This window comes from Hibiscus syriacus, unplaced genomic scaffold (assembly GCF_006381635.1).
Source record: "Hibiscus syriacus cultivar Baekdansim isolate YM2019G1 unplaced genomic scaffold, ASM638163v2 tig00001120_pilon, whole genome shotgun sequence".
Classification (NCBI taxonomy): Eukaryota; Viridiplantae; Streptophyta; class Magnoliopsida; order Malvales; family Malvaceae; genus Hibiscus; species Hibiscus syriacus.
This window is the reverse complement of record NW_024061845.1, coordinates 2018733-2031029: the sequence shown is the minus strand read 5'-3', so window position 1 is coordinate 2031029 and position 12297 is coordinate 2018733. Positions and strand designations below refer to the sequence as shown.

General features: G+C 31.7%; 1 protein-coding gene across 2 annotated transcripts; it reads right to left on the bottom strand.

Moving 5' to 3' along the window:
- Window positions 1-5883: 5883 nt before the first annotated feature.
- Window positions 5884-12198, bottom strand: LOC120123198 (feruloyl CoA ortho-hydroxylase F6H1-3-like). Of its 2 annotated transcripts, XM_039142144.1 has the most exons (3): window positions 12089-12198; window positions 6595-7049; window positions 5884-6487 (listed from the first exon to the last, which is right to left on the bottom strand). In XM_039142144.1, exons 1-3 carry the CDS (start codon window positions 12137-12139, stop codon window positions 5914-5916), a joined length of 1080 nt encoding a protein of 359 aa, XP_038998075.1. In that variant the 5' UTR covers window positions 12140-12198; the 3' UTR covers window positions 5884-5913. The 2 variants fall into 2 exon arrangements, with proteins under 2 accessions (XP_038998075.1, XP_038998071.1); XM_039142140.1 differs by lacking the exon at window positions 12089-12198 and having other exon boundaries at window positions 6595-7171.
- Window positions 12199-12297: the final 99 nt, after the last annotated feature.

The window sequence follows — 12297 nt, the reverse complement described above, 5'->3', positions numbered from 1 at the left end:
TAACAAATTCGGTTTAGCGCTACCTGAAATATCGAGTAATAACAATGTTGTAGGTGGAAACCATGAAGAAAATATTAAAAAATTTGGCAACCGACAAACTTAGCTTGTCGGTTTGTGTCGATACAAATTAAAAATGTATCGATCCATAGCAATATAACAGGTAAAAATATGATAAAACCGGTGTCATTATGATAAAACCGGTAAAGCGCTACTAGATATATTGAAAGTGTCGATAAATTAATATAAGTGTCGACCCTTTTGTAATTTAAAAGAAAAGAAGTTATAGCGCCTAAAAGGTGTCGATACTTTATAAAAATGTATCGATCCATAGTAATATAACATGTATTAATATGACAAAACAGGTCTCGAAATGATAAAACCGTTAAAAAGCTACCGGATATATTGAAAGTGTCGATAAATTAATATAAATATCGACACTTTTGTAATTTAAAAGAGAAGAAGTTATAGCGCCTGAAAAGTGTCGATACTTTATACAAATGTATCGATCCATAGTAATATATCCGGTAATAATATGACAAAATATGTCTCGAAATGATAAAACCGGTAAAAAGATACCGGATATATTTAAAGTGTCGATAAATTAATATAAGTATCGACACTTTCGTAATTTAAAATAGAAGAAATTATAGCGCCTAAAGTGTCGATACTTTAAGAAAGTGTATCGATCCATAACAATATAATAGGTAAAAATATGATAAAACCGGTATCGAAATGACAAAACCGATAAAGCGCTACCGATTATGTTGAAAGTGTCGGTACTTTAATAAGTACGCGTAAACAAGTATCGACACTTTAAGAGAAATAGGTAAATATCCTCTCGAAAGTATCGACACTTCACATAAAAGTATCGAACTTATGTAATTGTATCGATTAAATATAAATAACATATCCGGTGTAAATATAAAGGCATAGCTAAATTTTCTCTGAAAATAGATAGAGTTTTTGAAATCGAAGTGTAATTGTTGCTGCATTTCAGAAGCCGTTTCTACGTTGAAGTTTGTTTTGTTTGTTGCTGCATTTCAAATCGAAAGGTACGTTGTTGAAACCCTAGTTTTTTTATTATTACAGTAATTAGGGTTTTTATGTGTTGTTATTTGGGGTTTTCGAAGTAAGGAAGCATTTGGGACCGATTACATGTAGAAAGTGATCTTCTAGGTAGATGATAAATATCAATACTTTTATTTAATATTAAAGGTAGAAAATGATATTATAGGTTGTATAAATTTGCCGATACTTTGAGTATTGAGTGTTCCCATTCGTTTGAAGGAAATAGGGAGGTTTTGGGACCGATTATTATATAATATTATAGGTAGAAAATAAATATGGATACCTGTATATAATATTATAGGTAGAAAATGATATTTGAGGTTTGTATAAATGTGCCGACACTTGTTGTAGTGGCCATTCAAATTCTATTGAAGACGAACCGTTTTACCACAAGAGTGGTTATCGATTTTTGTATACAAGTATTTGATTTGATTTGCGTAAACTGATATATGAAGGAAAAATGAAGTCAATGGGTGGAAAGCAACCAAAGGGTGGATATATGTACTTCTAGTAAGTATCAATTTATTTTTGTTATTATTGTTGAAATGGTAATTGGATTAAAGTATTTAGGAACTTTAAATTGATTACAAATTTTAAATGTTGACAGTATGGACGAATGCAAAAGGATGAAGGAAGATGGCACACACAGCGGTTCGGTATGTAAAATGAAATTGACATTGAGTATTATTTAGCGTTAATGTATTGATTAAAAAACGTTTATGCTTAATATTAGGTGAAAAAAGATGTGAGGTCGAAATGAAATTCGATGAGTGATGCTCAAAAGGAACCTTACATCACACTGTCAAGGAATGATAGTAAAGAATACAAAGAACGGAGGAAAGCACATGAAAAGAAGGTATTCATTAAACTTGTAAATACGTTGATACAAGATATATAAGAACAATAACATTATATATTGTTAAAAAATGTAGGATGTATCGACAAGGTGCAGCATAAAAAGGGTGTATTCATTAATTGAACACCTTAAAAAGAATGATCAGTTGAATGTGATGAGTGAAATGGGGTTTGGATCATTGATAGGAGTAAATGATCGACCAATTCGGAGGGAATTGTGTCGATCATTGATGGAGCAATTTGATGTCAAACAATGTATTGCTAAATATGGCGATTATTCATTCCCTCTAGGGGTATCGACTGCTGCAGCCGTCTTGGGGGTACAAAACAAAGGCAAAAGTGTCCATAATGTGTTTTCCAAACAAAAAAAGTTAACAAATAAGTGTCGACACATTTATATCAAGTGTCGATCCCAAAAACATCGAAACCCGTAACTATAATGTAATAGGTCACTTTACAATGTAACCTGTTTAAATTTACCGGTTTTATGAGAAAATAGGTCTACAATATGTGTCAACACTTTATTCATTTGTGTCGATACATGTTGTCCAGAATGTATTTCCAAACCAAGTGCACGAACAAAGTGTCGATACATTTATAAAAAGTATCGATCCCAAAAATATCGAAATCCGTAATTATAATGTAATAGGTAAAATAACAATGTAATCGACCTAAATATACCGATTTATGAGAAAAGAGGTATTCATAAAGTATCGACACTTTATAAATTTGTACCGATACTTTGTGTATATAATGTGTTTTCCAAACAAAACAAGTTCACAAATAAGTGTCGATCCCAATCGGTGACAACTGAAATAGGCGATTTGTCGATCCCAATCGGTGACAACTGAAATAGGCGATTTGTTCATCATGGCTTCTAAAAAATTCTGTAGCACCCACTCGAAAGATTGGGACGTCTCGTCAGCGATTATGGCAGTAGCAAACACAATTGTGTTATGGTGATGATTGACACCGACAATAGGCATAATTGGTCGACCATACAAATTATCTTTGTACGTTATGTCGAACGCAATTACATCACCGAAGCATATGTAATCTGATCTCGATATAGAATCCGACCAAATAAGATTATGCAACGTCCCTGATTCGTCTACCGAGTATGTCACAAAAAACCCGAGATCATCATGTTTCTTATAATCAAAGTAAGCAATAAGCGCATTCACATCCCCATCGACGATTTCCTTTGCTTTGCCTCTTTGAAGTGCATTGTAGAGATCTTTATGTGTAAATCCAACATTATGATAGCTACTTATAACCCACTGATCGTTTATATTTGTTGTTGTAACTACGATTCTAGCCTTGCATCACGTTCTTGTGATTGGCGTATGAGCACGTTGACGATCAACGGTATTGACTTTTGATACTCGAAACCCTTCTTTGGAACAACAAAATTCTTGTGTCTTCACATCCCTTCATGTCAGCCGTGTGTTCCCCACGTGCACTAACTCATGTTCCCGTGCGAAATCCTTGTAAAAGTACCAAGCTTGATCACGTGAAGAGAAGAGCTTACCAACCAATATGTCAGTTCATCAACATTATGTACTTATTGCATTCCTCGGTTGGCTTAAACAGTGTCTGCATCAGTATGATCCATGGCAAAAAATTTGTTATGCAATTTCAGTGGTCCCAACAGGAGTTGATGGAAATGTATGTAAGTAAAGGTTCATTGAACAACATGTTTCAGTGGTGCTTTCAATAGGATGTGGTATTGGTAGTTGTGGTAGTTAAAGGGTAGGTACAACATTAAATTTGCAGGACATATTCATGTATGTACAATAACTACAAAATTCGATAACTTTAAAGTAATAGGTAAAATTACAATAAAGGTGGTAAAATTAGACTATTTTAATGACAAATGATATAATGTAATAAGTAAATTGACAATGTAACCAGTACACATATACCGTTTAATTATAAAACATGTTAACATAAAGTATCGACACTATTAGATTTTGTGTCGATAAATATAATGTAATAGATAAATTTCCAATGTAACCGGTAGAAATATACCGGGTTCATGAGAGAATATGTCAACATAAAGTATCGACACTTTGTTTAATTTGTGTCGATACATTTTTTCAAATGATGGCAAACGAGGTGTACGCATAAAGTGTCGATACATTTTAAAAAGTATCGATCTCTAAACATCGAAATCGATAATTATTATGTAAAAGGTAAATTTACAATGTAACCGGTTAACATATACCGGTTAATTAGCAAATAGGTCTACATTATGTATCGACACTCTTTAAATATGTGTCGATACTTTTTTCCAAAATAAAGCATAAACGAGTTGCACGCATAAAGTGTCGATACATTTAAAATTGTATTGATCCTGAAAACATCGAAACCGATATTTATAATGTAATAGTTCAATTTATAATGTAACCGGTTTAAATTTACCGTTTTTATGAGAAAATAGGTCAATATAAGCGCTACCTATTACATTATATAAGCGCTACCTAATTTATTATTGTACTTTATAATATTTCCGGTTAAATGTCTATTTTATTATATAAGCGCTACCTATTACATTATCTAAGCGCTACCTAATATGTTATTGTGCTTGATAATATTTCCGGTTAAATAATATAATATAACCGATCTAAATTTTAATCGATCACTTGTTTAACCGGTCACACCGACTTTTAGCCGTTTTTAGGCGTCACACAGCGGAAGTTCCGTTTGAAAGGCATGCTCACCAACTCAAGTATGCGCATGCTGCACGCAGTTACTACCAACCTCGTTTTGCACAAAGCCTAATGGAAATGCAACAGATATGTGATGTGCATGTACCTTTTAAAGTCCAAGATGACAGGCTCAGGGTTGGGGGAGCTGCACCCTCCGTACAAGATTATATAGTCATATATAATATATCAGTGTAAAATTAATTTAATTTTTATTATAAATTTTCTTTTTGTAAATTGTTAAATGTTTTATAATTAAATGATTCTGCTGTTGCATTTTATGTTATATTTACGTATATTCTATATATTAAGAATTTTTATTTTTTTATTGATTTCTTTCATCTTACATGAATCCAAAATCAGTTATTCATTTCCAAATTTATCACATTTAAAATTGACAGAAACAACCACCATCATAAAGCAGCCCGATCCATGCTAATGTGTTTGGTGGACATGTAATTAGGTTGTTTTTCTTAATTATTTACTAATAAAATGTTTATTAACTCTCAAATGAAACGATGTCGGTTCTGTAAAATTTGGACCATACTCGGGAAAAATACGAAAAGTAAACATTAAGACAGCACGAGAGGAACGACACAATTTAATCATCTTAATAGGCATCATAACTTGGCAACTTAGATGTTTTTGAAAGTATTTCAACTAAAATTAATTAATATTTTTTTGGTAAGCAAAAAAAATAACTACATCAGTCACTAGTTTTGAATGTAAAAACAGCGATGAAACGATTAGATGTTAGAGGATAATTATACTTTCTAAAAATTTTAAATTCTCATATAATTAAGTATTTTATTTATTTTTTATTGATGATTTAATTTTATATTCTTTAAATTTTATAATTTTATATCTTTAAAACTTTTTTAAATAAATATTTTATATCTTTAAATTTCTAATATAAAATCTTTAAAATTCGTATATCTAATATAAAATCTTGTACCTATTTAAGCATCATGTACCACACTAAGAATCTTATTAAGGGGTGTCAAAACACATGTAATCCCAGTGGTTTGCTTAAGGCTTAGCATTATATAAAAATAACAATTTTCAAACCCTTAGCATTGAAAATTACAAAACAGAAGAAAAATAAGAAAAACTTAAAACTGAAAATGTGATCGAATCAAAAATAAATAAAAGATATCAATTTGATTTTACATAAGATACATGTTTATGTAGATAATAGCTTTGGATACATATCATTTATCTTAGCCATTTTTTGTATTACAAACAACAAATTTATTAAATAAATAAAGAAAAAACATTACATTTATAATTCAACAAATCCGATTGTTTTCTTACCATCATGTGCTTTACGAAAGAAATGCTTGACGTAATCTGAATAAAGAACTTGTTTGTAAATTGGTTTCTCACCACTTGATATCAATTCAAGTAACGGTCCTATCATATCTGCAGGTCTTGGATTCACAAAAATAGGGACCGAAATCCTATTATTATTTCCATTAGCGACCACACGATGTTCAACACTCTTGTACCTTCCATTGCTTATTATCTGTAGGGCATCTCCAACATTGATTACAAGAGAACCTTTAATTGGAGGAACATGAATCCAATTATCTCCCTCGTTTTCCCTTACGAAAAGTCCTCCGATCTCATCTTGAAGGAGAATTGTGAGAGTCGATACATCAGAGTGACGACCTACTCCAACAGTAAATTCAGGATTTGGACATTTGGGATAGTAGTTAAGATTAGTCCTCATTGAACCCATCAACAATGATTCTTTTGTCTTGTCAATCTCATTAACATTTAAACCCTTCATTAGTACTTGTAATAGATGTTTGATGACAACTTCTGACTTCTTCATGTAATCTAACACTTGCTCCCTGCAATTTTATCCAAGAACGTCGATAAATATATATTTTTTGACAAATAGAATGCATGCTATAAAGTTTGATGATTCAAAGAAAATCTAACAAGTAATTGTTTTTACCTGCAAACCGAAGGCCATAATGCAGAAGCCTCTTTTTCAGACACGTAAAACAAGCTGAGATAATCTTTCCATTCAAGAGCCTTTTCTGCTTGAGGGGTAAAACTTGTACCAAACCTCACGTTGTTTGAAGATGAATGGTCCTTGGAATACTTATTTTTTACCTCAGCTGGCAGCCTAAAGAACCTGTAAGTAGCATCCTTAACATTGTCCAGCACATGAATGGGGACATCATGGTTAACAATTTGGAAGAAACCCCATTTGGAAGCAGCATCGCAGATGGATTTGGCCAACTTGGGGTCTTCCCAATTGGACATATCAATGATGGGAATGGAGTCTTGTGGTACGATATTGGTCATGCAAGTCCTCTCTTCCAAAGGTTGGATATATTGCTTAGGGAGGGAAGTGAGACCAAGTTCAGACAAACCCTTCACACCATTCCCTTGGTTAATAACAAACTCACGGAGAGCTGAAGAGTCATTGAAAGGATCAGCAAGTGCTGGAGCCATTGGAATTATGAGTTGAAGGAGCGAGGTGGTGTTTGAGGAAGAAGATAAGAGTGTTAGAAGAGAAGGCAGTGGTGCTTGTTGGTTTCAATGGAGTGGCTATTTATATACAAAATTTGTTGAGGGACGCTCACCAACCCAAGTAAGTCGCACGCTGCTACCACCAACCTGCATGTTTAGAACAAAGCCTCATGGAAATGCAAAATATTTGCATTCACATTTTTAAAGTCCAAACTGGCTGTCTAGGGGCCCCATCGAAAAGTCATACATGTATTAGTGTAACATTAATTTGTTTTTAATTTTTTTGAAAAAAAATCAATATAATTTTATGTTTATATATTCAACTATAATATTTTATGTTATAATACTGTAAATGATGTAATTAATTTAAAATTCTGTAACTATTTGTATTATATAAAAAAGATTTTAAATACCAAATACATTAAAAGAAAGGTTAAAAAGTTAATAAATAAATCATACACTAAAAGAGAAAGTGAGATTATTAAGACCTAAAGGTTGAGAAATCACATTGAATTTTACTTTGTAATTGTAAATAATACATATGTTTCTTTACAAGTTGAATTTGGCCTTATTTTAAATTTCTTTCTTTAGTTGTTTAACGGTTCTTTTCAAGATTATAAGGTGGTCTCGAGATAATATTTAGTTTGTCTTTACTTCAGTAAATTCTTTGAAAAGAAAAACGTGTGTATATTTATGGGTAGAATCTAGTTATTTTCTTTTAAAAAATAATTTTATATTTATTTAAGATTATTTAATGAAATGCGTTGATGCAATTATTCATTTAAAATAAAAAGGTGTTTACAAGTAAAAAAGATTATTGTATAGGGCAATTGAATCTTAAATTGGTTAAAACTAAATAGTTTTATTTAGTGTGTGTGTATATATATATATATGGACGAGACGAAAGAAGAGGTGGGGCGGGGATTGTAAATTTTAAAATTCTTATTAATTTTTTTATATCTTTAAGTATTTTTGGTTAAGTCTCCTTTTAACTTTTTTAAAGTTCTCATTAAATCTTAAATTTATACACAATTTAAAATTTATTAACTAATGATGTAATTTATCCTAAATAAAATTATTTGACCAAAAACACGAACCTTTTATCACGCCCGTATAAATAAATAAAATGAAAAAAAATCATTGAAAATTATATTTGGGATTGGTTTTCGTCGAACTTGCCTGCTTATTCGATGTAATAAAAGACAACCCTTTTTGACCGGAGGGATACAACAGGGAGCTGCCACCAAATGTCACAAAAAATTAAAAAATGGACTTTTATCAGCAATGCTTATTCATTAGTATTATATTACATTTTAGCAGAGAATAATGTCTCTTCACCGTAAACGACTCTTTTTTTTTTTATAGATAAAACGTTTCGGTAGTGCTCTCACATCAGACACGAGGTTTCCACATCTGACTGTCATCCAAGGCAGAAACGTGTTTAATATGGAACGTACTATACACGTTTATGCTCAAATGGTGCATGAACGTAGTTGAAATATATATATATATATATATATATTTTAAAATTTTAAGATAAAAAATAATTGCTTAATGCAAAAATAAGTCTTCAAATTATATCTTAAGTTAATATTAGGTGTCTAATGAATTTTTCGTTAATAATAAGTGACTAATGTTTTCTCTGTTATGTTTTTTAGGTGATTACGCAGTAACGACAGTTAAAAAAATCGTTAAGTGACGAGTGTCATGTTTTTATTTTAGTTTGATGCAAAAATAAGCGTTCAAATTATATCTTAAGTTAACATTAGGTGCTTAAATAAATTTCCGTTAATATTAGGTGCCTAATGTTTCCGGCGTTTATATTTTTTCTAAAATTTTAATTTTAAATAAAAAAGTTAAACTATTATTTAAAAAATATTTTTTAAAAAAATTTCCCCTCATGCATGCGCAAAAATTTCTCCCTCTCTCGTTGTGTTAAAAATCCTCCTCTACCGTCCCCACAAATTTATAACGTTAACTTAATGTAAGAATGATAAATTTGAGATTAAAGTTAGCTAGGGGATGTTTGTTTACTTCAGAATGATTAAATTCTGAATGATTCAAATGCTGAATGATTCAGAGGCTCTGGATGAATTACCTCTGAATGTGATATGTTGTTTGTTTATTGACTCTGAATCATTCAGAATGTACTTCTGTGCTGAATCATTCAGAATGTATATCTGTGCTGAATCATTCAACATTGTTTTGCTGAATCAGTCACTGAATCATTCAAAGGCGCGAAACAAACGCGCTGAATGTTAAACCGTTCAACATTCAGCGCTGAATGTTAAACCGTTCAACATTCAGCGCTGAATGGTTCCATTAAGAGGTAAACAAGCAGCCCCTTAGTCATTTAAGTTTGTATTTATAGATTTAAAGGAATTGAGCTCCAAACATTAGGGATTTAAGGAAATTTAGGAATATATAGTTGGTGATATCTAGTTCTAGCTATAGCAAAATATCAATAATTCTCACCAATCCCTGTGAAGACGATATGCAACTCACTACTATATTACTTGCATCGATTGTATACACTTATATTGATTTGCTTGCCTTAGCATATACATTTACAAACGATCACTTATCAATCTCATTAACATTTAAACCCTTCAATAAAACTTGTAATAATTGTTTGATGACAACTTCATACTTCTTCGTGTAATCTAATACATTCTTCCTGCAAATTTAAAGTTTATCAAAGAAGGTCGATTAAAATATTTTTTCTGACAAATAGATTAGATGTTATAAAGTTTAATGATTCAATAAAATTATTTAAATATAACCTTTACTTTTTTATTTTATTAAGTAATCATCAGCGTTACATGCATGGCTTAATTGCATGACCACCAAACATATTAGCATGGATCGGACTGCGGTTGATGATGATTGTTTTTTTTTTCATTTTTGAAACTATTCAGTTATATTTTTATTTGGTAAGCAAAGGAATGAACATAATTGGCTACTACAAAGTCACCAGTATTAACTGTAGAAACTACAAAGCCTGTTTGATCTAGCACATTAATTTTTTTTTATTAATATGGAGTAAGTATATGATAGTATGTGTTCAAAGACAACTCTCAACTAATTGATATTGAACATTCACATTCACATTCCTTACATTCATGGTGCTCATACCCGAGACTTCAAATAATGACAACAATTCTTTTACCACCGAGATCGCTTGATTTAATCTAACACGTCACTTTATTAAATAATTAATTTGAAGTAATTATAAGTAATATACGTTCATAATTTTTTTAGTTAATTGACAAGATATACACATCTTGCATATATAACTCTATTCTCTAAAGAGAACACCACACTTTTTTTTCTCAGTGAAAAATATAATTAATAATTGAAGAAAAATAAAACAGAAAAATATGTGTTTGCAGAAAAGATACAGAAATCACTCAATCCGCTCAAAGAACACAAAACACCTAGAAAGCAAAACACAATGATGTCCGGACCATCATGAATCAAAATAACATTTTTTTATCTCTAAATTTACTCATTAGATTCTCATATAGCACACCAAGAGTCTCTTTAAGGGATCTCAAAACACAGATAATCTCAATAATTTTTTAAGGCTAAGCATTATATAAAAATAATAATTTTCAAACCTTTAGCATTGAAAATTACAAAAGAAGATAAAATAATGTTTAAGACTAAAAATGTAATTATATGAAAATAAATGAAAGATATCATTTTGATCAAATACGAGATACATGTTTTTGTAAACAATGATTTCGAATACATATAATTTAATTTAGAATTTTATTCTTTACGAGATCAATAACTTTATTACATTAGACAAAGAAAGAAAAAAACATCGTGATTATAATTCTGCAAATCCAATTGTTTTCTTACCGTCGTGTGCTTTACGAAAAAAATGCTTGACGTAGTCTGAATAAAGAACTTGTTTGTAAACTGGTTTCTCACCACTTACGATCAATTCAGGTAATGGTCCTATCATATCAGCAGGTCTAGGATTCAAAAAGATGGGAACCGAAATTCTGTTATTACTTCCGTTAGCAACCACACGATGTTCAACACTCCTATATCTTCCGTTGCTCATTATCTGCAAAGCATCTCCAACATTGATCACAAGAGAACCTTTAATTGGAGGAATATGAATCCAATTATCTCCCTAGTTTTCCCTTACAAAAAGTCCCCCGATCTCATCTTGGAGGAGAATTGTGAGAGTCGAGACATCAGAGTGACGACCTACCCCGAAAGTAAGTTCAGGATTTGGACATTTGGGATAGTAATTAAGATTAGTCCTTATTGAACCCATCAATAATGATTCTCTTGTCTCATCAATCTCATTAATATTTAAACCCCTCATTAGAACTTGTAACAATTGTTTGATGACAACTTTTGACTTCTTCATGTAATCTAACACTTGCTCCCTACAAATTTATCAAAGAAGGTGTATTAATATATTTGTTAATAAATAAGATGCATGTTAAAAAGTTTAATGATTCAATACAATCTAACAAGTAACTTTTTTTTTACCTGCAGACCGAAGGCCATATTGCAGAAGCCTCTTCTTCAGAGACGTAAAACAAGCTGAGATAATCTTTCCATTCAAGAGCCTTTTCTGCTTGAGGAGTAAAACTTGTTCCAAACCTCACATTGTTTGAAGAAGAATGGTCCTTGGAATACTTATTTTTGACGTCAGCTGGCAGCCTAAAGAACCTGTAAGTAGCATCCTTAACATTGTCCAACACATGAATGGGGACATCATGGTTAACAATTTGGAAGAAACCCCATTTGGAAGCAGCATCGCAGATGGATTTGGCCACCTTGGGGTCTTCCCAATTGGACATGTCAATGATGGGAATGGATTCTTTTGGTACGATATTGGTCATGCACGCTCTCTCTTCCAAGGGTTGGATATATGGCTTAGGGAGGGAAGTGAGACCAAGTTCAGACAAACCCTTCACACCATTCCCTTGGTTAATAATAAACTCACGGAGAGCCGAAGAGTCATTGAAAGGATCAGCAAGTGCTGGAGCCATTGGTTTGAGTAAATTATGAGTTGAAAGAGCGAGGTGGTGTTTGAGGAAGATGATAACAAGAGAAGGCAGTGGCGCTTCTTGGTTTCAATGGGGTGACTATTTATATAGAAAATTAAGGATTTTGATGCCTTTGTCTTACTTTGAATCTGTTCGAAAGG